At 43.9% G+C, this 27,143-nt stretch overlaps 1 protein-coding gene across 1 annotated transcript; it reads right to left on the bottom strand.

Moving 5' to 3' along the window:
* Nucleotides 1–302: 302 nt before the first annotated feature.
* CLIC4 (chloride intracellular channel 4) lies at nucleotides 303–26,936 on the bottom strand. Its single transcript, XM_048327019.1, has 6 exons — nucleotides 26,768–26,936; nucleotides 12,240–12,349; nucleotides 7,411–7,536; nucleotides 6,439–6,545; nucleotides 5,072–5,253; nucleotides 303–4,320 (listed from the first exon to the last, which is right to left on the bottom strand). The coding sequence occupies exons 1-6, from the start codon at nucleotides 26,837–26,839 to the stop codon at nucleotides 4,156–4,158; spliced, it is 762 nt and encodes a 253-aa protein (XP_048182976.1). The 5' UTR covers nucleotides 26,840–26,936; the 3' UTR covers nucleotides 303–4,155.
* Nucleotides 26,937–27,143: the final 207 nt, after the last annotated feature.

The following is a 27,143-nucleotide window of genomic DNA, read 5'->3' as shown; positions in this document are numbered from 1 at the left end:
TTTCCACTTAAAATCTGACAAAATAACTCGCTCCTCCTAAAGAAATTGTGGAAAGTCATTGTTTCTCAACTTGGTCTTAATTTTAAGAAAGTTCTAAATTTTCAAGGGCACCACAGCTGGTTATAAATGTTAGCAATAACACCAATTCTGCCTTAAATCACATCACCACTGAAAAAAACCCCTAAACCTGAAGGCCAAAACTGGAGAATATAATTACTGATAAGTTGTGTTGTATAGTTCAGCCCATCATCCTGCAGTCCTGGATGACACATGAGATCTTGAGAAATAAGAGAAAGATCTGCTTGGTAGTGAAAATATAATTTTATTTAACAATAGCTGCCAGCAGTATACTGGTATATCTGTAAAAGATGTTCCAGAAAGTGAAAGACATAAGCAAACTACAACAAATTGTATCAACTCTTCAAGTATTTCTGCAAACCACGCTCCAATCCTCCATGTCCTGTCTCGGGAGTCTCCATCCCCTAATCCTGCTCCCACCCCCTCCAGAAACTGAACACAGGAGTTGGTGGCACAGGTTCTGAGGCAGATGGAGCATTTCTCACTTGGGTTACTCCTGAAAAATGTTCATGGGATGTGCTCAGGTAGCTCTGAGTGGCACAGGGAGCACGGCAGAGTTGGCTGCACTTCACCACTTTTTGCTCTGCACCCAGATAGGCATCGGTGGGTTTGGCTCGAGCAGCTCCCATTTATTCCTGTCTGTGCTCCTTTGATACCAAATGCTAATTTGCTGCTTTAGCATAAAAATTTGATTACATCTCTCTTCTTATCATGGAGCTGCACGCAGCTCTCGATCAGTTTGGACATGCCCACTGCGGAGAAAACACCGATTTTATGGGAAACTGCAAAGCTCTAAGCTGGCACTGCCCGTGTGGGACATCCAGGGAGGAGATGGACTGGGAAGCTGTGGAGGGGAGGGAATTGTTCCACGAGCCCACATGGCTCTTCTTTAACAGGCAGCCTTTCCACAGCAGGGATCTCTTCAAGAAGGAAATCTTTGTTAAGGGGGGAATAATAATAATAATAATAATGCATCTAGGATAATCTGTTCTCCCACACAAAAACAGGGTGCAGGTGATGGATTTTCCCTTTGTGTTCAGGAAATACACAAGTCACCTGTTTTAATGCGAATTTAAGCATATTTCAGCTTGAGAATAAAGTAAGTTATTCAGCATGCTAATACATGCAACCAACTTGCAAACAGGAATGCTTACTTGAAAGGGTAACTGCTGTTTTTAAATTGGAGAAGGGGCTAGAAGCAGCATTTTAAATTTAAACAGGGGGTAGATTAATTGCTGTTTGATGAAATTAAAAATGCATTTAAAGATCAGATTGTAAACAAGTTGACAGAAGTCAAGAATTTACATAGTTATGAAAGGGCTTTTTTAATTAGTGTGGAGCTGGTGATTGGGGCCAGATGAAAGTGCTCTGCCCACACCAGACGCTGCCTTTCCCCAGTGCTCTGCAGGGATCACCTATGGAGCTGGGAGCTGCTCCTCTCCACCAGATTCCTGCTCCCTCCCCGAGCCAGGAGGGGCTGGGCAGCTCCTGCCACAACAAAACTGAGCAGCAGGAAGCCTGAAAAACACCCAGGACAGTTAGCAGTGCCAAGCTGGTGCTCATTGGAATTCCACCTCCGAGGGAAAGGCTCCGTTGTGCCGAGATAAGAAATCCACTGGTCACAGACAGAGCTTGAACTTTGTTTACAAGCTCTCAGACACAATTAAAACACTGAGAGAGAATGAGAATGGTTTGAAGGCTGCCTGAACAGCAGAGGGAATGGATTATCTCCAGAAGGAGCTGGTGTTTAAGGAGGTGGGGGTTTGCTTGCAGCAGCTGCACCCCAGGAACTCCCGGCTGTGGGTGATGCTCAGTGCTGTGCCCGGCACTCTGCACTCCAGGGATAATTCCCTTGGGAAGGGAGCACGGCCTGACTCCTACAATCCCATCAACATAACTTCCAAGGGCCATCCTGATCTGTTTTTGAAAGGAGAGCTAAAAACTTAACAAGGATATGCCCACAATCACGTGCTTCCTACAGTTTTGTGAACTCTACCATGGCAAAGAGCACCAAACCAAGGAGGGCTGGGCTTGGGTTTTTTCTCACCCTACATGTCATTAAAAATGCTGTTCCCTAAATAAAAAAGCCATTCCTTTTTCTAGATGTCACATTGTAGCACAGACAGAAGCCCTACAGAGGATTCTTATGGCTGAGAAACTTCATTCAGGAGGGGAACGTGACACGAGAATACAGCAACTATTAAAGGGCCACAGTTACGGTTTTCCTAACCAGGTCACTCCCCAGGATTTTCCCTCTGTGCCTAAACATTCCTGTAACAAATCAAAACAGGGATTACATGTACCTAAGAGAGTTGCCTTTGAAAGAGATGTGACCCGATTGCTAAATGCCTTGATATTGGAATTCTAGCTCTAGGAAGGCAAGGCAAGGCACCACAAGCCAGGTATACAAATATGGATCTTCTACGTCAGACTAACTCCACGGGTATATAAAGTAGCAAAAGCAGGATGCTTAGAAAAGTCAGGCTGGTTTTCAGAAAGCCAGTGCTTACCAAAAAAAAAAAAAAAAAAAAAAAAAAAAAAAAAAAAGAAAATTAGTGTATAAAAGTGTTTATGTGAGCATTTCCACGTTATTGCAGAATGTTAAATATTCCAAGAACAACCTAGCAGGAATAGCACTTTCCAGCTTCTAAAATCAGTTAAATATAAAAGTATCTTTACAAAAAAATAGGCATATAAGTCTAGCATTCTTTGGAGTTGTTTATGATGGTCTCTTAAAAATAACCTAGCAGTTTATTTCGTGCATCAAAATCATTAATTTTAAACTATTCCCTGGTTTAGAAACATTTGAAAATTGGTTTTTAAAAAAATTGTAGTGCTATTCCTCAGTGTTGCTGTAAAAAGATTTAAGTATAGTAGTGCAATGATTGTGAGTATGCAAAACTGCAGTCCAGGTGCACAGACAAACAACTGGGATAAACTCAATGGAAAGGACTGGATTCCACCACCACTTCTTACAAAATTCCCAGATTTTCTTTCAGGGAAAAAAAAAGCTACAATCATTTAAGGCAAATGTTCTCTTTAAAGGTCACTTTAGCTTTCTTCAGAGAAGAAAGGGCATTAAGAAGTTCCCATTTCATGGCTCTCAGTCCATTTTGCATCACTAATCATTGCACTGCTATTCCCCACCCAGAGTTAGGACACTACAGTTTCCATGGACTTGGGGTATGACAGAACAGATTTTTAAGTAAAAATCACCAAAAAGACCTATACAAAACAAAGGCTCTTAACTACCAAAAAGAAAACCACTTGCAATTCTTTAAGGTGAACAGAGGGCAGCTTCCAATTCTGCCATTTCCTGACAATTATTTGTTTGCTGCAACTCAAAATTCAGACAATGCAGGTGTTTAAATCTCCTCAAGCTCTTGAAGACACATTAAACATTGAGCTTTGAGCTTCCTGCCCCAGCTCTCAAGCCTGGATTCAAACTTCCCTGATGCTGAGGTCATTCAAATCCAAGTTCCACATTGAGTCCATTCTCAACCATTACTGTGACTTCAAATCCAAGAGATTTAAAAAAAAATACAGCAAAACCAACAAAACATTGCCAAATATTTTGCAAATGGCTCTTTTGGATACTAAGTTCCCTTCTCTATGTAAATAGGATAGACAAGCAGGTACAGTTCAATGTGTCACAGGCATGACAATTGTGTACAGATCTTCTGGAAAAGCAATAAATTCCAAAATACATAAATATTCCTTGTACCATAGAGTGAGACAGGATCCTAAACCAATTCCTGGACAAATCATGGACCACATGTTTACAGAGAAAAGCAGCAGGGGCAAGACAATCCTTCACAGTGAAGAATCCAGAGTCACCCCAGTGCAACAGGAGCACGACTGCATCGATAATATTCAAAGGCTGTGAGAGGAGGTCAGGAAAAACAAGCCTGTAATTAAGTCTGCAAACCTTAGGTAATTACTGTACCTGGTCTATCCACCGTGACTTGGAGTAACTGCGAGTTCATGCAAAAAACAATTGCTATTTGATATGAAAAGAGCAGTCTGTTAGAAGCATTGTTATGGGATATGCAGGAAGTCATCCTTTGCAAGTGCTGATTACTTGGTGAGTCTCTTGGCTACATCACTGTAAGCTATTTCAATCTCCTTGTCTCCAGGACAGGTGTTGGTGAACTCATCCCTGCTGTAAGCATTTGTCAGGTATCTCCAGATCCCTGTCATCTCCTTGGGAATCTCGAAGTTGCGGTATTTTTTGGCCACCACCTGGAGCAAAAGGGTTACGTTATGAATTTACATTCTTCAGCTTAAAACACTTTTCCAGCCCTGGTCACTCTCTTGTGAAGTTATCCTTCCAACTTGGACACCTGGGGTCACTCCTGAAGTTTCCAGAAGCTGCTCCTGAGGGATGCTCCTGCCTCGCTCCCTTTGGGGTTGCCCTCAGCCAGGGAAACTCTTCTGCAGCCAGGCAGAAACTGAGCCTGTGGCTCCATCTGCAGTACGGAGCTGACACACATCACTGCAGGCAGGGAGAAGAATCAAACCACGCTTCTGTGGGCACATCTGCACTCCTGTGGTTACCCCAAGCTGCCTCTTCCAAGATTCCAACCTGGTTTTATTTTATGCAATCCCTTTATTTCCCACTTTGTCATTTACTGTTCTGGAGCAGTTTTCCCTGCAGAAGTGAGCAGACACCACTACAGCCATTACCTGCTCACCTGATCCTAACCTTCCTCCTTCTTGTGAGCTCTGCAGCTCCCTGCAACCACGGGCTCAGTGCAGGGAAATGGGCTTTGGCTCCTGCCATTCAAATCCTCTGCTGCCCAACCTGTCCACAGCTTCACACCTGCACCCAACTCCACTGCTCAAAGCCCTTGTGAATGACTCAAATCTTGCACAATTTCAGGTGTTAACAGTGCAGTTAAGCTTACAAACAGCTGAAATTAGGCGGGCTCAGGAATGCCACAAACCATAAATATTTTCTCCTGCATTTCCACTTGAAACCCCCAGGTTTTACCTTGACAATGTGCAGTTTGGGCAGCAGGTTGCAGTCGGCCAAGGTCATCTCGTTGCCATCCAGGAACTTGCGGGTGGAGACTGTGACATCCTCCAGGCTGTTCTCATCGATCTCATCGGGGAGGGGGGAGTTCAGGTACTCGTCCAGCTTCTGCAGGGTTTTCAAGAGGCCACGTTCTAAGGCTGCACAGGAAGGGACGATTTCAAAACAAATTATAAACTGAGACTGGTGCCACGTCTGAAATACAAACGCCACATCCCTGTGCTACCCAGAAACTCTGAAGGATTTGTAATCCTCGTTCAGTTTTTGTGGCCACAGCACTGCTGGAGCTGCCTCTGTGGTCACCAGAACACTGAAACTGGACCAGAATCCCTTTAAATATCCCGCAAATGCAGGTTATTTAAAAGCTGGCTAATACAGGGGTTTGCACTAATTTAAAATACTGTAAGACTGTCCACAAGGGTTTATTTTTGGTTTAAAAAGTGGCTTATGTCGGTTTCTTAAGACGGCACCTAACTGGCTTAAACTGATTAGAATTAAGCTATGCTGGGCTTTATATACATTTAAACATAATCTGTTTAATGTCACATGCTCAACAAACAGCCCTGACCAAACACAGAGCACCCAGGCTGGTGCTGGAATACAGCAGGATATGGAACATAGCAGCAGGTTTATGGAATGCAGCAGCAGAGGGCAGCACACCCCATAGAATTCCCTTTTATTTTCCAACTGTTTACAAATATTTTGCATCTCTCCCTTTGAAATGCAGCAGAAAGGAATCCTGATTCCCTGAGTTTGGTTTTCCCTCTAAGTTCTCTGAGGACAAAATTGATTTGTACTGAACTACTTAAAGGCCAAACTGTGACTTCTTTACCACTTATTGATCTCTCATGTTAAATCTCCTGTTTTCCCTCCACACAGAAAGGTTTAATCCTTTGAAGTGACACAAACTAAGCTTAGCTCAGAACTCTGGATGGGAGCCCTCAGTCCTAGAGAGGTGAAATAAGTGCAGCAGATGCACAGAAATTCAACCAATGGGGCACGACACAAACTCTGCCTGAAATTTGCTTCTGGATGTCAAAATATTTATCCTTCATACGAGAGTTCTGAGTGGCTGTTGCACACAGAAGATCCAATACCAGGGATGTTTATAAACCATGCACACCCCACAGAAATTCTGATAGAACTGAAGTTCTCTTTCAAATGTTGAAATCTCTGACATTAAATTTAAACAAGATTTAATTCATGAGATTCTCAAGTGTCCATCAACATGCAGCTGAACCTGTCAGGGAGACAATTCCCACAAAGCTGCTCTGAAAAACACAAGGCAATGATACCAGGAGTGCACTGTCCCCCCAGTGACCCACCTTCATTAGCTTCTGGTCTAGAGTTCTTGATAAATGCAGAAAATTTGGCAAATATATCCATTCCAGCAGTGTTGGACTCTGGATGCTTTGGTGAGAGCTTCAGGTACCTGAAAAGCAGCAAGGAACAGATCTACAGCACATTTAGCAGAATTGTGCTCATTATCTATTAACTAGCACAAAGCAGCACTTTAAAAACTATTTTACATCAGGTAGATTTACTAATTTATCCTTTTCCAGACTTGCTTCTGAAGTGTGGTATCACACACTAAGGTTTTTAAACCCAACACTTTTCCAGAGGAACACCAAAGCACATTCCTGCTTTCTGAATCACACATTTGTTACACGCAGAGTGTCTGAGGCAGACACCAGAGCTCCCCATATCCAGGGCTGCCGAGGGGGCACATCACAGATCTGTAAACAACAACACAGGGTTTTTCCACTTCAATTAATATCAGCTGTTCCAGAGAATTATGGACTCCACAACTTTCAACAAAAAACCTGAAGTCTTGCCATGGTAAAAAGACAAAACAGTTCAGTCTGTGAAAGGCAGTGTCTGGATCTGCCTGCCAGCTGAAGAGCAGAAAGCCAAGAGTCTGGAGAAAGTTTGAACACATTAAAACAGATTCTCACTGTAGTTTATTACAGGTCAGGACTGAGTTTTGTACAGCAGACTCATCTTCCCTTGCGTTATTTGGACACATCACCAGAACAGCCTGTGCCTGTCACCAAAAGGAAGAGTTTGAAAGAGCAGGAAGGATGACAGGGCCATACAGAGGGTAATTTAAAAATAATCTTTAAGAGAAAACAGTTTTTGATATAAAGATGAGGGAGCTGGGGGAAGAAGGTACGACAAGCAAGAATTATTTTCCATGTCTTCAGTTTACTGATGCTGAAGAACATCTTAATTAGGGCAGAAACGCCCTGTGAGAACTGTGCCCATCTGAGGTGAGAAATTATTATTCTAACACTTACTTGGGTGGGGCCAGAACATCTTCCAGGAACTCTTCGATCTTGTTCACATCTGTTCTCACCTCCCCATTGTATGTGATGAAGGGTGGGTGAGTGCCTGGAGCCAGATTCTGAAGGTCTGCTGGTTTTCTGGGGTGAGATGCAAACCAATGGAGAGTAAGCAGGGGACATCATTTCACTGCTACAAACACAAAAGCACTGCTGAGGCTTTCACATCCTCAGTTTGAAATAGACACCGCCAATTTTCTTTCTAAAAAGTGAGTTTACAACTGAGCATTTTGAATACACTTGCTAACAATTAATTTAAAACTGTTAAAAACAATTTCCTCCTACCTCTGGCTGTGTTTATTCTCAAATCAATACAATGTTGACTAGAAGAGGGATATCTATACACACACCACACAAACACTCTCCCTCTTTCCCAAGCCCTACAGAACAGTTTATATATAGCATAATCTGTGCTAATCCTCCCCCTTCACACAGAGCTGCTCTGGAAATAAGCAACTCTGATACAGCACAGTGTATAAACCATTTATTACGTGCCCAGGGAGTTCAGTTCTGGGCAGGCTGACAGATGCTTAAATACCAGGTTTAAAATTATCCTTCAGTTTCCTCCAGTGGAAAAAAGCTATTTACAAACAAGAGCAGCACACCTGGGAGAGGAATCCCCTCATTTGTATTTGACATGAGAGAAACAGCAAAAAGCTGAAATACTCAGCCATTTCTAACTCTAACAGTTCTAACACTCCCTTCAGGCAGAGCAGAGCAGCCTGGCCACCACCTCCTGCTGGCCCAGCAACAACAAACACTGGCCCAGCTGAAAACTTTGCCAAGGTAAAGCTGCCCCTTTGGTGCTGTTTGAACAAATCCTGACTGGACCATAAGTCCTGAACTGGGATCGAGCCTTGTCCAGCATGACCACGTTCCTGAGCCAGCTCCAGGCATCCAGGAACTGGATTTACAGGAAACTAGAACTGCAGTTCAAGAAATCCTCCTGACAACACCAGACAGGGAAACTACACTGGTGACATCCACACACACAGTCCTGCAGGGCAGCATGAGAAAGCAGCGTGTTCAGGGAGAGCACTTGGACTCTAAACTGAGCACAGCTTACAAGTTTATCTTGTTTCCCATTTCTTACGAAATTAAGAACCCCTGCCAGAATTTCATGTCCTGCCCGCTGCTGCCCCTTCTGTAGTGCCAAAGTGTGTTTACTTGTAAGGCTGAATGAGAAAAGTGATTTTCATACTTTAGAATATTCCATGCCCTGCTTTAAGCTAGGGGATGGAAATCTTACGAATACAAGAATTTAGCTCCTTTCAATTTTTAAGCTTCCGAGAAGTTATTTCTCACTAAGAGTTGCCACCACTCTCTCACTTTTAGGATTTAAAGTCTGTCATCGGGTAATGCTTTAAGGAGCTTAACACTTCATTTAAATACAGCTTTGTAACTCCCAACAATTACAGGAAGTCATCGTGGCTCCCTTCCAATTCCCCATGTTGGCCAGATAAAATTCCACAAAAAGAATGTTATTTTAAAAACAAACACGGGCAAGACCACCGGCTCTCCAGGAATACTATCAAAGGCAAGCTTTAGCTCAGAAACAGATTATTCCAAAAAACTAACCAAAAAACTTCTCCAAAGGACCAGAGTGCATCTCAGAGCACTTTATTGATCCAGTCAGACCACCTGGATCTTTCAGGAGAAAGAAAGCAGAGATTAAGATCCCACAGCCCAGGCCCAAACATAATTCAGGGTTTGACTTCAGTTTGCTGCTCCTGCCAGGAGATTATAAACAAGCCCTGCTTTATTACAGCCTTTGGAGCACAACTACACAGGAATGGCCTTAAAAGGCTCAGAGTACAAATCCCCTTAACAGTCAAACAAGAAGGCAATTAATGTAACAGTGAAGTTTTACTGCAGAGATAAATCTGGAGAGCTTAAAAAACAAACCAAACCCAAACAAAAAACCCCTTCTATAACCACTCCAAATAATTTCAAGATGGTTTGTGCCTACCCCAAAGTTTACCAGGGGTTTTGGAGGCAGGGCCACATTAATTATCTGGCCATCACTACCCCCAGAGTTAAGGTGTAAACACCTCATGGCTTTGCCACAAACCAGAATAGCAATTAGCATGCAAATTATTTCTTGTAGAGCAGACAAAATCCAGCCCCCAAATGTAATACATTTATAAATTACACAAGTACTGCAATGAGGATCTGAAGAGTAACAAGGGGAAAAGTCAGCACTAAAACCCCAGTCCCTCAGCAGTATTTCACACTGCTGAAGTTGGATTCACCTCTGGGAAGTCTTTAATTTTAATATTTAGCATTGTTATTTAAGCTTTGTCTGTCAAAGGAACTGCAAAAACTCAAAATGAAGATGTTTCAAACAGGATTTCAGCACTCAGCTGAAGGCAAGCTGGCCCTGAATGTTGTTCCAAGCCCAACAAATGGTTTATGCACTGCAGCTCTGCTCTGGCCTCCAGAACAAGCCAGAGCTCTGAGCACTGAAATGCTGCTGCCCAGCAGGGGAAGAATGAAGCCTCTGTGTGCCCAAAGAGAGGGAAGAAATGCCTGACTCCTTGCAGAGGGTGGGACAGCCCTCCTCGTTCGCCCGTGTGAGTATCCTGTGTGTGGAGAGCAGAGCTGAGAACTGCAGAATGTGCCTTTGTTAGCACAGTGCAATTATGGAGGGGAAACACTCGGCAGTCAGGCAATCCAGGCTCAGTTTTTCCTGTGTCCCAAGTCCCTCACTTGCGAACTTTTGTACCCAACCATGACCTTTTCAGCCTCACAAACAGACAGAACTGGCCTTGCTGTTGTGCAGCAAGGACGTTATGAGGCAGAGGCAAGCAAAGCCTTTTTTCTCTTTCTGGCCAACAAAATAAATTGAGTTGTTTAAAACAATTCCTGCTCTGCTCTTCAAGTTCGTGTCTAACAGGAACAAAGAGCAGAGGAGATAATTGCCTTGAATAACATGCTTGTAAAGCAGCTTCTTGTGACAATATTAAGGCACCACCTAACATCTATTATCATTCTGATAGTGATAACAAAGGAAAACAGCCCCATCTGATATCAAGCATTTCCTATTATGCACTTAGCTGGATGTGATGTTCTGCAAGCTACACTGCTCTGCCACTGCGTATTGATCAATCCACAACGTTAAAGTTGTATTTACGGACATTTAAATAAAGTCTGAAAGGAATTAAGTTTGTATTAATATCTAGTCTGGCCTGAATAAGCTTCAGCTGTCCTTTGTTTCCTTTCCCAGTGCACAGCAGAGAGGTGGTTTATTTGACCTGTTCCCCTGCAGATCTTTAATTTTGCACTAATTTTGTGTTTTCCCCTCTTCAACAGAAAAAAAAAAACCTGAAAGAAAGCTTTCCTTGTATAAGGAAGGTCAACTTTAAACATCTGCAACCAATTTATATGCTAAAAGTTAGTCTTACATCCCATTCCCTCGTCCAATTAACTCCAAGTTGCCAAGGGGACACAAAATAAAGCCAATTCATCAGGCATATTCGGCATTTTAATGATATCTAAACTGGTTCAGCAGTAAAAAGCCTTCCAAGCCTAAAATATCTCAGTCTACTTTCTCCTCCTCCCCACCCCAGTAACTGCAATAGGTTAAACACCACCATCATTAAAGGTAAAGGAAATCCCAAACCCCCAACAGTCCACAAGCACAAGCTCTGCTCCTGAGTTTCCACAAACCACAGGCAGGGCTCAGTGGAAGATGTGACACATTTGGTTTATGGGGCTGGCAGCACCAATATTTGCAGGGAAATCCCACACTGGCCAGAAAAGCTCTTTGAGCAGCTATAAATGCACCCGGAGCTGACAAAAGCTGCTTTCTCCCACTCACCACACATGGAAGTCTTAAACACTCCTTGCCAGCACTGAAGCAGCAACTTTAGTGATTTTTAAAACCCAAACAAGTCACCTCCCTCAAAAAAAATCACAAGAGGTTAAGTCCAGCAGGGTGATTTCTGCCTCATATGTTGGATTCAGTGGAGAACACTGTGTTTCTGTTGGCTTTATTCCTGAAATTCAGGTTTGGAGGCACTGGCAGCCTCCCCTCTCTGCAGAGCTGTGACCAGCAGAGTTTTACATCAGTGCTGGGAAAACATGACTTCACACCCAAAGCAAACACAAGGCCCCTGCTGAATTTAGCACTTTCATAAAAAAGAATGCCCAAGCTTAGGAAATTAAGACTCCTGGATTCACTTCTCACCATTTTTAGCCACCAAGGTGCTCATTTCATAGAGGAGAAGTTGCAATTTAGGTGACAGCATCATGACTTATCTGGCTGACACCAAACAAAGGCAGAATATTCTACATTTTATTCCTACCATTTCACTTGGACTTACCTCATGGACAGGTATTTTTATTATTATTGCACAATAACCAAAATTATTATTTAAAACATTAAGGAAAGGAGTAGGTTGCACATTGTTTGTGACAATTACCCAACAGTCACTGGAGATTTGACCAGAGGGTGATTGACCAAAAGTATCCATCTGTCCCCACTTAGGGGATCTTGATGTGAAGTCAGAAAAGGAAGAGTCAATATTCAGTTATAAAAGACTTTGTGTGAGTTTTACAGAAGAGCATCGCTGAACAAATTCAAGAGAACTTACCAGACCCATTATTTTCGGTTAAACCATCAGTGAATGCACCATTTACATCCAGGCTGCCTCAGTTTATTAGGACAGATCTTCTTTTAAATTTCAGAAAATCAGCCTGTAAGCCATAAAAGCTCTGGCCAAAGCTTTGTTACACCAAGGGTGCTGAACTCTTGCTGGTCCAATAAATCAAGTATTTCTTACCTCTTCAGGTCCACTGTTGTGACACTGAACACCACTCCCTTCAGCCACAGAATCATGAAGAGCCTCTGGGAAAAGGGACAGTTTCCTATGCTCTCACCATCACTGCCAGCCTGCAGGACAGAACAGAGCATCAATCTGGGTAGGACTGTGCCATCGACACATCTCACAAACACTGGAACATCTTCAGTTAAGCACACACTCAGTACAACTGAAATTGCCACATTTATGAAGTTTTTACTTGTCGTGTCCTCTAGCTGCTCAAAGAAGTGTATAGAACAGTATTTCAGCCAACAAAAGTTATCTTTGACACTGAAGGTGATGCAGCTGCCCTTGGCAGCAGAACATCCTCCCCTGAGCAGCCACACCTTCTGATGGCAATTTTCCAGCATCAATGTTGTTCTTTGCTCTTTATTATTCTTTTTTCTTTCTTCTCCAAGGCATGGCTAATTAACTGTAGTCATCTTCCAGTTCAGTGCTTCTATCTCTCCTGGTGCAGAGCTACCGGGAGCCAACTGCAGCCAGGAACTGAGAATTGATTGTACTGCAGGTGTTGTGAGGAAAGACATAACTGTGAGTACATAGAGACTTCACTGACAATTAAATAATATCCCACAGCCACTTTTTATAGGCAATTTATCAATCAGTCTTTGTCCTACCACAACAAAGATCCACTAGAAAGCAGCAGCGAGCTCCCCAGTGATAGCACACATCTCATCATCGCTCTGACAATGAAGGATGCATTGCTGAGCTGGAAAATTTTAGTTTTTACTGGGCTAGAATGAGGCACTGGAAACCTTTGTTATAAAATTCAGTCCTCTGAGAACTGGTTCAGTACTTAAAGCAGCCACATATGTCAGATTATCCTGATGTGTACTTTAGATTAGATGAGTTCCAACAGATTTTGCTTATTGTTAGAGTCCTTCCAAGAGTGATTTTCACCAGTACAATTCTCAAAGCCTGGCCAATTCTTTCATCATCACAGAGAGGAGAATTAAGAAGGACTTTGCAGGTTGAGAAGAATCAGAGCAGGATTTTCAAAGGCCAGGAAAATAGAAAGATTTTCAGTGAAACTGTCTTAAATTCAGAAAGCTGGTTTGGTTTTTGTAAACTCATGGGGCCTTTGCAGATAAAGCTGAGTCTCCTTTAACAGCTATTGAGGATTTATAAACTAATTAATGTTCTTACAGCTTATGGACTCATTTGTGCAAGTGTCCCTCCTGTCAGAGCTTCCAAAGATCTGGCTGTAGATGCAGAGTCAGTTTTCTTCAAACCTTTATTAGTGTCATTAATGAAGACTTGAAAGAAAAAGGAAGTTGTCTTTCTGCCCTAAATTACAAATTGCCTGCTTTATCTTTGGAAAGGAAAGTCAAACTTGCAGCAGATTATTGTTACTGGCTTGTCTTAAACTCTGCCACGTGTCTGCCCAGGAGACTGAATTCCAGAAGCATCCAGAAAAAGGGTAAAACAGAGCGAGTTTGGGCACTCCGCTCTGCACAAGCTCACCCCAGGGGCAGGTACCTGTGTGAGGATCCAGCCCCGGGGCTCCCTGTGCTCCTGCCTCACCCCCACACTCACAGCAGCAGTGCCTTCACTCAGCGCTCTCATCCAGCAGCTGTGCTTTTATGGATGTTAATATTTAACACATCACTGTCCCTCCACACAGCAGGGTGGATTTCAGCAATTCCCACCACAATTACATCCCTGTGTTTACACTGGAACTGACATTTCCTACAGGTAAATTATAGATTTATATTCGTCTGCTTTTTCTGCTGCCATGTGTCAGATCTGATCTACCTTTAGAAAAAGGTATTGAAAAGCACAACACTCCATCCCATCTAAGGAAAATACATATTTTGTACTGCCTGGGGTAAGCTATGTTTTGAAGCAGAAATAATTCTTTGACTCAGAACTGATCTCAGTCTTCAAACTTAAAGCAAAGCCTGAGCTACACTGCAGTAACAGCACAGGCTAAAATCCCCAGCCCATTAAACTCTTGGCCCACTGGAATCCAAACCAAAGCTACTTTAAAACCACAGAACTGCACAAAAAGTTGTTTAAAATTTCAGGCATAGCACTGACCTGTGGCTTTCACTAAGATCCATCCTCCTAAGCCAAAATCAAAGTGACCAAAAAAGGCCAAATGCATTTACTTATCCCAAAACTTTCCTTCTCTCCCAACACAAGTGCAGCATTCAAAGTGAGCAACCAACCAATAGCATCTGCATTAGTTTAAGCAAGACAGGATTTTGGGATTATTTAAGTCAGAAGAAAGGATTAGAGCCCAATAACAGCCAGTGCTATGAACAAACCCTGATGCACTTTCAAAGCCCAACAGCCTAAACGGAGCCCAGACTTTTCTGTCTGCAAACGTTTGTCCCACTTCTGCTCCAAAAAGTCCCAAGTTATTCTGAGCACATACTGGAAAAGGAATGCACTCAGAATGCCAAGAAACTTTGGCTCCAGTGCTCTCGAGCCAAGGAATTCTGCCCTGTAACTGTTTGCCCGAGAGGCCCATTTTGTGTCTCTGTGTTTGATGCACCGGCTGCTGCAGCCCCTCCTCAGGAGCAGCAGGCACTGGATTCTCCCTCAGTCCCTGAGGATTCTCTTCTGAGGGTCACCAGTCTGATGGATGTTCCTGCAAGAGTCACTCCTAGCTCTGATCTTGTCCACTAGAACAGAGCTGTGCTGGCAGTAAACTCTAAACCTTATATATTCCAAGAATATTCTGAAATCTGACACAATTTGTCACCCAGGGGGTTAATCATGGAATAATTGTTGCTTGTCATTGCCTTGACTTCGAATTCAGGTAGGTAATTCTTAAAATTGCAGGGTATCTTCAGTGTCTAATCCTCATCACCATCAGAGTAAAGCAAATATTAAATGTTGACTTCTTTACACGAACCTCAGCACAGGCTATTTCTTAATTTAACAAGATCATAGTCATTCTATACTGAGGAGCTTTAGGGTTTTATTTCAATTTCTTTTTAAAACCAGTCTAAAAATCCTTATTACCAGTAATACTACTAATGCCAATCTGCCTGCAACTAGGGCTAATTTTCAATTCTACCATTGCCCACTGAAGAATATGTATTCAAAAACCTCACCATTTATCTAATTTCACTGAATTTCAGGTTTTCAATTGTAGGGATTAGGACCAGACAGAAAAAAAAAGTGCTATACCTCACACACAGCGAGAAAAGATGGAATTTTTCACTTGTGTGTTACCCTCTACAAACTGAATTAAATTAGAAAAACTTCTGAAAAAGTGGCAAAAAAGACCTTGTTAATTGTAAGACGTGGCACAGGGAGAGCAGAGCACACACACCCCAGAGCACTGCCGTACCGTGTTCTGTGAAAACAAATAAAGCTATTTTTAAAGAAACATTAAAGAAGAAAGGAAGTTCAAACAAGAATGGGAGAGTTACAAGGCAGGAACACAAATCAGCTGCTCATTGAGAAGTCAACCTGGTTTATCACAGCCACAGTGAAATTCCTGGCAACTCCCAGTGCCCAGCAGCTCGGCCCATGCAGGAGTGCCAGCCCTCTGGAAAGGGAAAAACCCCAAAATAAATCTATTTATCCCATGTCTGGAAGTCTGAGCTTAGCTCGGACGCCACCTCCTCCCTTTCTCTTCCCCTGAGCAGTGATTTCATTCAAATGAGTCTGTCTTTCCAAAAGAAAAACCCCAGAGAGTACAAGTAATAAGTAATCAAACATCTGTTTGAGTAGCTGAACAAGCTAAGGGAAGAAAAAAAAAATCCATTTAAGTTGTGAAATGTTTGTCTTTACAGCTGCATAAAAATTAACCTGAGTCCTGACACGAGAACCTGCGTGGATTTACTTTAGCAAGGGAATGCTGAAGTTTATTGCAAGACTAACAAAAAACCAGACAGGCAAAGAAACACTAAAAGGGCACAAAGCCCTTCTTATACAGCACAGATCTGAGAATTCTAGAAATCCTTGGTCCAAAGACTCCTGCAAAATTGTTTCAAATATGACCCAGTTAAAAGGAGCCCACTACGAGTTTCCCAAACTGGATCAAATAACTGCAGAAATAATAATAAAGTCAAAGTGCATCTGATGAACAATGTAATACAGCTCAGTCTCTGCCTACAAAAATAAAACAAAAGGAAAGGGCAGAACACCAGAAAACCATTTAATTTACCCAAAACTCTCAAGGGAATTTCTCCCAGATCTGACATACCAGAAGTGGTAAAAAAAGTTTGGATGAAGCGGGATAAACGCATTTGAGAAGCATCTCCCAGAATACTTTTCACCAAAGACAACTACTGGAGCCATCTGATTGCACCACCAAGGAAATCCCCACTCCTCCAAGGAAGAAATCTGCACTCTGCAAAGTCTGGAAGAATAATGCTGCAACCAATAAACAGATTGGGGGAAAATGAAAATAAATGAGAGGATATGTTCAAATTTTGAACTCAGCAGTCTTGAAATACATCTCGAGTTTTAACAATGAAAACCAAACCTGCTGAGAAAACTGCATGAGCAACCCAGCGTGATGCAAAGCCATTGCCTCAAAACAGCAGATAACAATCAATTGGGCATGTTTAATGAGCAGTAAGCTCATTCCAAAACTGAGTAATTAATAATAATCCTTTAAGGATTACTGTTTTGAGAGGAAATGGTTTAAGGTGAACTAACAAAGAGATTCAAGTGAAAAACCTGCAGCGATTCCAAGGTCTGAGATAAAGGAACAGAATACAGAAAGGAGTGGTTTGATGTTCCACACATGAAAAGGGTCTGGGTGTATCAGCCCAAATCCTTGGACCTTTATCTTGCCAAGCTGAACAGACAGAATTCTGTGGTGCTGACTGAGGGTGTTTTCAGATAAGATGTAAAGAATTACACCCATGGAAGGAGTGTGACAGTAATTGATGTAACAAATACTCCCCAGAGTGCCATTATTCCAGCTGTTCCCTGTGTGCTCAGGAAGTGGATGAATGAGCCTCAGGGATGCTCTGTGCAAACACTCACCCTGCAAACCAAAGCAGACCTTAAAGACTCCCAATGGCTCAAGTATTGATGAATATTGATGTTTTCCTCTTATTCAAAGAGGAAAACAAGTGACAAGGCAATGAGGTGCAGAGACCAGGGCTGGAAAAGTTTATCTGCAATAGTGTTCCACTCCTTGTCACCCTTCCAGATCTGCAGTTTGAGAAGGGAGTTGGTTTGTGTTTTTAGGGGAGGAACAGGTCAGGGAGCAAGGCAGAGTCAGGCCCTGACTAAATCCGGTTGAACCAGATTTAATCTGAGGGCTGAGTGACAGGGACACTTCCTCCTGTCACCTCTGCCTCTCCAGGACAGGGCACAGCTGGGGCCACAACCTCCAGGGCAAGGCTTTTCCTTGCAAAAATGAGCAGGGTGGCACATTTCAACACAGGGTGGCACAAAAATGGGGCTGATACTGCTGACAGCCCAAAGAAGTTCCCTGCCACAATGAACAAAAGCAGGAGAGGTGGGAATTAGGAAGAAAAACCCAACAGCCCATCCTGCAGAGGATTCAGGATATCAGAAGGACCTTCATGCCCTGTTTCAGTGCACATCGAACATTTCATTCCTGTCACTGGGAGCCTACAGAGACAGGCAGAGCAGCCACTGTGGGGACAGACAAGAACTGAAACCACCCATTGTCACTGTCTTAAAGCATCGACAGTGGGCAAACAAAGCTTTCTCCAACCTTCACATGGGAAGATCATCTACAGATACCACCACACCCCACCCAAATTCAGCTCTACTGAACAATTTAGGCCATCACTGCTACCTTAAATAGCCATTCCTTTGAGGAAAACACAGGCAAAATGGGGGGGGGGGAAAGCATCAGGTCAGTGCTCACACCTGGAATTCTCAAAGATAATTAGCCTAGGATAATTAGTGTATATTTGCTATATGCTGACTGACATTAACACAGCCAGGGCAAAACCAGCCTGAGTTACCACAGCCTCTCATGAGCTCCATCACCTTTGTGCCATTTGTAATCAACCCAAGTTCCACATCAGCTGAAATTCCTTTAAACTCAAAACATACTTCAAAATAATTAACAGAAGTCCCTGCGTTTATTTGAGATCTGGCTCTTACAGCAGGGAAAGGAATGTTTGTCAGCCCATTCAAGCTGCCTCTTAAGTCATTACCTTTCTGATAAGTCACCACTGTGTCACACATTGGACTGGAACAGCCACTGGCCATTTTAGGATGATGTTATTTTTAGCCCTGTGATGCTGTTCCCAAGAAAATAATTAGCAGACTTGTCTTGCCCACTTTCCTGCAACTCTTACTCACTGCTACCCAGTTCTCACTGAAAAGCTTTGGCAGAAAGCTATGGGATCCTCAGGATGTATGGAAGTAAGTTCACAATTCAGCAGAATTGAATTCAGTGCTTCTAGTCCTCTGGAGAACAGGAGATTCCATGCTCATCCTTTGGGAGAATCAAATGGAGAGTCCCAAACCTGCTTTAAATACAAATCACCATTTTCTTCATTGAAGAAATTAGCTTAATGATAGAAACACAAAACCCTGGGTGTATTGTGGACAGACAGACCTAGGACACTTCCTGCCCTGGCACAGGAAAATTCAATTATTCACTAATGGCACAAGCCTGGCATCTCTGCTGTGGCAATACCTTGAACAGAGAGCTCGTGTTGAACAACCCCCCACATGATCAGCAGGGCTACACTGACTAAAATGTGCTGGGTAACATCTTGACACAATCTTGTAACATTCTGGTAGGAAACTGTACACAGACAATTAACTCTGCAGCACTGAGGGTTTCTTTTACACTGCCTGACAGTTGGCTTTGGGTCTCTAGCACATAAATCTAGAGCAGGAATTGTTCATGACAGTGATTCTGTCTCCCTGCACTTATTAAATTTGTTGAAGTACAGTGTGTGCCTTGGCTACAGCCCAAGAGACCCATTTCCAAACCTCCCCCACTAAACCATGAAGCATCAACATGAGAGGAAAGAGTTGCAAACTCTGTCACTGGGGCTCAGAAGAACCGAGTCAAATTTGTATCTGCGGCATTTCAGAGTTCTTCAAATAGACCTCTGACTGTGCATCACTTCCGTGGGACAGGAAAACACAGAGCTGTGTCTGTGGTATTTTATAACCTCATTTAGAGAGAGATGAGCCAGGGGCTGGGCAGATGAGCAGAAAGAACAACCAAGAGCTGCTCCAGCTTCACCCTGGGCTGCTCCTCCTCCTCTCGGTCACTCCAGCCCAGCTGACTCGGACTGAACCCTCCCAGGAGCAGGAGAGCCCAGAGCAGGTTCAGGTCAAAATCCCAGCCCAAAAGGCACCACCTGGGAGCTTCCAAGGGCTGGTAAAACACAGGATGTACAGCCTGGGCTGTGAGCAGCAATGCCCACAGAAGGAGGTGTCAATGAAGACAAACTGCCCAAATTCTCAGCAGCCTCTCAAAGAGCAGTGCAGTCCTGAACCTGTTCCCCTGCTAGCAGCACATTGAGAAGCTCTGGGAAGGAAAAGCATTATCTGAGACCAAAAGTGGGGCTGGAATTTTTATCTTAGAATGAAGGGTTTGAGGAAGGCCTGCTCCCTCTCCAACACAAGCAATGCACAACTAAAAGGCACCTCCCTGACTGAATTCCCCCTCCCCTGGGAGATGGGATCCGAGTTTCCTCTTCTGGGACACGAGTTTCCTCCTCTGGGACATGTGTCCTTATCTCCCTCAGCTCCAGAACAGGGTGTCTCACCAGGGCACCTAATGCAGCACTCTGAAAGGCCACAGAAATCTACTTAGGCTTGCTTTGATTTTATTTTTAGATAAAACCACATAAAAAAGCTATTTCCTTTATTTCAGAAAAGCAGCTCTCCAAAGGACACGGCAGCAAAGTCCAGCCAAAATAGTAAAGCTTCAAGAGAGCCAAAAAACTCTGAAGCTGGTCCAGTAGCACTGACTGATCCCAGCTCTCCCCAGGAAAATATACAGATATGACTTCACTCCTGGATTACACTCCTATATTTAGTTTATGCCTAATATGGAGATTCAGTGTGCAGAACTCAGTCATTTCCTTTCCTCGGGTAAGTTCCTTGCCCTTTGTCTGGCCAACAATACAAGGAATAAGTCTGAACTCTCAGAGAATTCCCACACAGAGATGTTTGTAATTAATGGCAGTTTAGCTTATGTTTTTCACTTCAGCAGAAGCAAACACCCTAAAAATCCAGATTGCACCACAAACTCATTTGAACTGAATTAAAAACCCCAAACTACTCAAAGCAAGTTTAAGAAAATCAACTATCTTTTTTTTTAGGGAAAAAATATTCTAAATAAAGGATTTAAAGCTCGTGAAGTCAAACCTCTATTTAAACTCCCGTGAAGACAACATAACAATTTTGGGTTTGAGTGGTTTTACTGTTAAAATATGCACAAACTCTTAATACCACAAGGGAGCACCTAGCATCTATTTTAAGACTAAAACTGTATTATTCCACACTGAAAAATATGCAGGAAAAAAAAAACACCAAACCTGATTAGGACAATAAGCTGTTTGTTACGGGTTATTTACCAAGATACTTTGAAGATAAAAATCAAATTAGATGGATAACAAATACAGATGTAAATTATTTTTCCATGAACCATCAATTTGCAACCAACCACCACCTTAATTAAATTTTGTTGTCTTAGACAAACTAAGCGCCTACCCTGGCAGACAAAAACCACCTTGTTTTCTCCCACGCTGTCCAGTTAAAACTTCACAGAACTGCACTGCTCAGTTCACTGGGAAAAAAGAACATCTACCAGAACAAGGCAACAAATCCAATTACTGCCAAGTACAGTTATCCACTCTTAAAAGTCATTCTTGTGGATTTTTAAGTGGTATGTCCAGCCCAGCCAGAAGCTTGGATTGATGTAGGCACTGCTACAAAAGCTTGCAGGCCTTGTGTTTGTCACATCACAATAAATGTTTCTTTTAAACACAATCTCAACACACACTGGTGAGAAAATAACAGTTCAGGGCTTTTTTTTGTCCCTTTGAGCTAATGAACACTTTTAAAAATCTAACTTTAGAGTCCAACAGTCGCTTCCCAGAGTACACAGTTTACTGTTTAGCCTGGAGTTCAAGGAACTCCCCAATTAGATCCTGGAAGATCACAGATTTCTGGAAGGGACAACTCAGCCTTCAAAAATCCACGTCCAGAGAACCAACAACTTCTCTATTCTCCCCATTCCAACTAAAGGACAGACAGCCTTGCTCCTTGAATAAAGAACTCTTTCCATCCCCAGGATGAGGTCAGGATAACCATGGAAGGACTAGACAGTGCCATGAGTCACTCCAGGCTGGGAGGGGAATGATTACCAACTTCTTAGCATGCTAATCCTGTCCCAGTGCTGCCCACTGCCAGATTAGCAGGCCCTTCCACCCACTCCCTAAGTTGATGTAAGGGTTCCTCATATCTTGTTAGTTCTCAACAATCAAGTATCTTTATGTCCACACAAAACTCTCTTTAAAGAGGATCTCACTCTCTTTATACATTTTCACAAGAATGCTGGTGTTCATGATGCCCTTCCCTGCTTTGTGAACTCATCACTGCACACTCACCCTGTCACAGACTGACACACAAAAGCTTGGACAAGGCTTGGATCCTCAGTGTTCATTTATCCCTGACTTTTGGCAGCATCCAGGCCCTAAGTTTGCCCCACAACATGTGCTCTGACACACAGGCTTCTTCCACTTCCAGCCCTCAATGCACAAAACTGAGGACAGATTTGTCTCTTGTAGCAGGATCTGAGTTCCAGGAATGTGTTCCCTGGCATCTGACCCACCGAGGGAGTGACTCACAAGCACCACTGCCCATGCCCATACACCCCAACCCCCAGCCTGTGAAGGGTCACGAGCTGAAATCTGGGAATTCACACAGTTTGCAGATCCCTCTAAGGGGAAAGGAGGAAAAGTGCCTGCGTGCTAAGACACATTTCAGCTGCAAAGTCAAACACAAGTTCTCCTGACAATCAGAGCTGTCTGGATGTTAATCATTGGGAAGGGGAGAAGGGATGCCAGGGAATACAACCATTACTCAGAAGCAATTCCTGACTGAAAGAAAGCTAACTCATCTGTGTAATCCCTCTGGAAATTATTGCCAGGAGGTTTTAATCTTACTTACCAATGATGTGCAAAAAAAATTAACATTTACACTTGTGACCATCTCTGTACTTTTAAACAACTCTGTACCAAGAGCACCAATTCCTGAATCACCAACCAGACTCAAATCAAAAAGCCAAGGATGTTTCTGGCTGTGAGAACTTTCCCAGGCAGAATTTAAAGGAATTAGTTTGCTGGCCAGAGAAGGAAAAGGCCTGATTCATACCCACTGAGCACAGGATGTAACAAAATGGTTACACCTCAGTTTATAAAGGGCTCCTTTACAACGCTCCCAAGAAATAACCCTCACATGACATTTTGCTGTCTACACCAAACACGTATCAAAGACAGGCTGAGGAGGTTCTCAGCTGCTGAGGTTACATCAAACCCTCCAAGGATGATCTGGTGCATAAGGAGGAGACTTATCTAATAAGATTATCAAGCAATAACCCTGCTAAGGCTATCTCTGAGAAGCAGCACTGCATGTCTCCAGTCCTGTTGTTTCCTTGTACCGATGTGCCTTTATATTGTACAGCTATTTTGTGGGTGAAAAAAAACAACTGATGACAAAGAAGCTCATGGGATGGTTTGTTATAAAGCAAGGCACAGAGCTATAGGGCTGCAGAGTGCCAGAGCAGAGCTTACAAAGGGAATGAGCACAGGGTGAGACAAAGGCAGACCCGAATCCACACAAATCACCCTGCTCTGCCCAGCCCTGAGCTCCCATGGAGCTGCTGCTGGAGATGCTCATGTCCCCTTCCTGCCACGGCCCCAGCACTGCACTGAACAAAACAGACCCTGAGCCCGGAAACAAACATTTCACCTGCCAAGTCTCTGTTTGGTTCAGATACACAAAAACGGAGACAAGCTTCTGCTACAATCACTGGGAGTGTTTCAGAGTGGGGTATTTATTAAATGTGAAATCACAGCTTTTTTTTTTTGTACTGACAGTACAATTCAAAGGTAAATAGATAGTAGACTCGATCTGATTTTCAACACAGGTGCCCAATTTCGCAATGACATCTTATTTGAGAGCTGCCAGAAATCCAAGGTCTGATTAATTAGCAAGTACACACACGTTACTCAGTGAAGAGGAGAGACTTTCCTCACTGGTTCCCTACATCTGCTCCAACCTATCCCATGCCAGCAGATACACAACTGTGAATTTCTGGTTTGTGGAGTCTGTTGCTTGTTTCCTTTAACACTGAACTTGTTGACCCTGTGTGTCTTCACCTCGGTATTAGCAGAGGATGCAAGCACTGAGTGCCCTCCAGAACACCCAGGGCTGAGCTTTCAGCAGCTCCATCCTCACACACTCCCTTACAGGAACTGCACAGGCAGTTTTGTAACTCTGTCCTCCACAGCTGAGTGGGTCTATTTGACCAAGTCACCTCACCACGTTTTTTATTTACAATAAAATTCCACACACCATCAACTAAAGCGCAGCTATTATTCCAAGTGACCTATCTGAGCTGCATTCAGATCCCAGAGCTCAAGTTTCTCCGAGCACATTCAACACAATGCAGCCTTCGCTGCTCTGAAATGCCACTAGGGCACATAAAAATATTCCTGTTAGACAATGGAAGCCTCCCTCATTAATAAAACATGGCACATACGAGGAAACTAAATGAAATCAGATACATCACTGGTTTTCTCCTAATCAGCTCTCAGGAGAAAAGACTTGGAAAATATTTACAGTTGGTTTAAAAGAGACCACAAGCAGCCCACCGTCTCTGGAATGAAAAAGTGCTGAAAGTTTTCACTGTGACACCAAGAAACAGATTCATCACCTCAGTTTCAGCACTGTAACATTTTCTTACCTAAGTATTCTAATTCTGCACGGAGTTCTCATAGACTATGAAAATATAAGTTACAGCAGATTGATACATTGTCTTCTGGAAAAAATCTTATCAATTTGCTGGTGACAACACCCTGGTGGAGTTATTCCTAACTGAACCCCAGCCATGCGTGTACTCCTCCCCTCGCCGTGCCCATCCTATTTTGTCACTGATCACAATTTAATAAGGCTCAAACCCCACAGTTCGGGCACGGAGCCAGACCCTTTCTCCTGCTTCACAGGTTTGTTTCTCAAGCTTTAATCCCTACCTTTGTTTCATCTCCGTCTGGCTGCTACAATCCTTTGTGCTCAGGTCATGCAGTCACCGCCCCTGGGCCGCGGGCGCTGGGCTGAGAGCTCGAGTTTGGTCCAGAACTCCTTCCACTACGTCTGCCTGAAGAGCTTCCCTGGCTAACAGTGCCCAGGTAGATCCCAGACACGGCTTGAAAAGTGATTATCTGTCTGGAGAAACACTCGGTAACTTCAGATTTTTTCTAGATTCAACCACGTGAAAAACTGCAACTGAGCTCGTTGAAAAAAAATTACTAAAATCCAAATTTAGCGCTCCTCTAGACAGACACTGTTGGTTCTCTTCAATACATATATTCTGCTTGCATTTTCTGAAGTGGCCATCTAAATGAGCCAGAAAACAAGATTCTATTTGCTTTACAAAAAGAGTGTCCCGATAATCCTCAGCAGCTTCAATAAAGTGTGGGACAAGAGCAACACCCAGATGAAAAAACTATTTTGGTCTATCTGCTGGGGGTTGTTCTTTATCTACAGAGTTTTACAGGGAAATTACTTTTACCTGAAGATTGTGAAGGCAGACGAGAATACCTTCTTATTTTAACCTGAACTTTATCCTTAGGGCAGACAGTGCTCAGCGTGCAGCAGTCATCCATAACACAGGGAAAAGGTTTCCTTGAGGGTAAAAATCCTCCCTGATAACCCCAAATTTAGTCTTCTTAAACCCATGCCAATAAAAAAATTTCAATTGAAAAGGACAGAAAAATTCCCTGATTTCCCCCTTTCATATCATCTCACAGCTTGATTGGTCTAATTCTGATTTAATCACAATGAACACATATCTCTCGAAACTATTTTTACAGCTTCTTCCATGCCACTCCTCATGCATGAAATATTCTCTTTAAACACACCCACAAAGCTTATTTCCCTCTGCCCCCAAATCATTCTGCCATCAATCACTGCTTGAATTTGTTTAAAAATAAGAAAAATCAGCTGACGAACTTTAGGATAGATGAAGATAAACTGCCATATTATATTAAAGACCCACTGCTATAAATAATTCAAAGTAATCTGTAACTTAATTGCTGCAGTTGTAAATTCTAACCTCTACAGTAAGAGCCTAAATATTCTAACCAAAATCAGGTCTGGAATCCTCCACTGCAATGCTCTCCCTGGGTCCCGTTACTGCCTCTTGATACTATTACTAAGAAGTACGACAAGTGGAAAAATTCAACACTTTTAGAGTATCATTTAAGAAATAAAACCTATACTTAGTAACTTATTTTCAAAGCCCTAGCTGAAAATTTTCATGTTTGTCATCGTGGCTTTTATACAAAGCAATTCCCAAGTTCCCAGGTGAAGACATCTCTAATTTTCTCACTGCTATTGGAAGAAACTTCATCTGAAGAACTTGAATACTTTTCTGCAGAGGCTTTCAATTAAAAGATGTTTAAGCACAGAAAGAGAAGATTGCACAGAGTAATTGGTGCTACTTTTGATATGAAGTAAAAGTAAGATGCTGCATCACAAGAGCCCCGGAGGATGCAAAATATTGCATCATACAGCAATAAATGAATGCAAAACATGTGGAGATACCATATGGTATCTTTACCAGATAAGGGCAGTCCAACACATGCTCATTCTCCTAGCTTGGATAAAAACCTGGTGTTACTTTACATATTCACTTCCCGACATAAAAAGTAGACTTTTGGGGCGGGGAGAGAGGAGTAACTCGTGGTTTTGCTGCCTTTTTGCCGCCTTCCTGCGCTTTGCTGGGCACACAATGCCGAGCGAGGGCGATCCATTGTGGCGCTCCGTTCTTCCCTTGTGCCAGCGCTGCCCGCGGTCCTGCCCCGCACCCGCGGCACCCTTTGCTCCGGGCAGAGAATCTTCCAGCAAAGCGCACCGGGGCCGCACTTCTTCCCAAAAAAAGTGACTTTGCTTGCGGTCCGTCCGCGCTATCGCCCGCTCCATCTGCGCGCTCTGACTCACCGTGGCTCCCGCACTCCCTCCCGGCGCCGGGCACACGCCCTCGGCTCCGCTTTTGTGCCCGCACCGCGCCGGGAGCCGCGCCGGGGGGAGCCCCCCACGCTCGCGGGGTGCTCGGGGGGTACTCAGAGGGGCTCCCCCGCCGGCACGGAGGGGATCGGGGTCCGCAGGGAGCGGCCCGAGGGAGCCGTGAGGGGACGCGGAGCCCCCGGGGCGGGAAAGCGGAGGGAGGAAGGGGGGGGCGCCCAACGGTCGCGGCGCGCGCGCGCTCGGCGCCCAGACGGGACGAGGCTCCCCCGCCCCACCTCCCCTCCCCTCTTTTGCCTCCCCCCCGGCCGTACCTTGACGAAGAGCTCGATGACGGGCTCCTTGTCGCCTTCCTTCAGCCCGTTGACCGGCACGGACAGCGCCATTGCTCTCGCTGCTGCAGCCCCCGCCCAGCCTCGCCTCGCCCGCCGCTGCCACCGCCGGGACAGCGACGCCGCTCCGCTCCCCTCACCCGCCCTGCGCGCGACTGAGAGCGGCCCCGCCCCGCGCCCGGAGCCCGCCGGGGCCGCGCGGGAGAGGCGGGGTCTGCGGAGGGGCGGGGCAAGAGTTGAGGGGGCGTGGTCTGGCTGGGAGGGGCGTGGCCCCTCTGAGGGGACAATGCTGGGCAGCGCTGAGGGGCGCGGCCTCCGTGAGGGGACATCTCTGAGGGGACAATGCTGGGCAGCGCTG

Source organism: Corvus hawaiiensis, chromosome 23 (genome assembly GCF_020740725.1).
Source record: "Corvus hawaiiensis isolate bCorHaw1 chromosome 23, bCorHaw1.pri.cur, whole genome shotgun sequence".
Classification (NCBI taxonomy): Eukaryota; Metazoa; Chordata; class Aves; order Passeriformes; family Corvidae; genus Corvus; species Corvus hawaiiensis.
The sequence above is the reverse complement of the archived record's forward strand: the minus strand, read 5'-3'. Positions and strand labels throughout refer to the sequence as shown.

Coding starts and splice junctions, on each gene's coding strand:
- CLIC4 (XM_048327019.1), bottom strand. CDS start 26,839: ATGGCGCTGTCCGTGCCGGTCAACGGGCTGAAGGAAGGCGACAAGGAG. Junction 12,350..26,767: donor TCATCGAGCTCTTCGTCAAG/GTACGGCCGGGG, acceptor TCTGTCCTGCAG/GCTGGCAGTGATGGTGAGAG. Junction 6,546..7,410: donor GATGTTCTGGCCCCACCCAA/GTAAGTGTTAGA, acceptor GCTGCTTTTCAG/GTACCTGAAGCTCTCACCAA.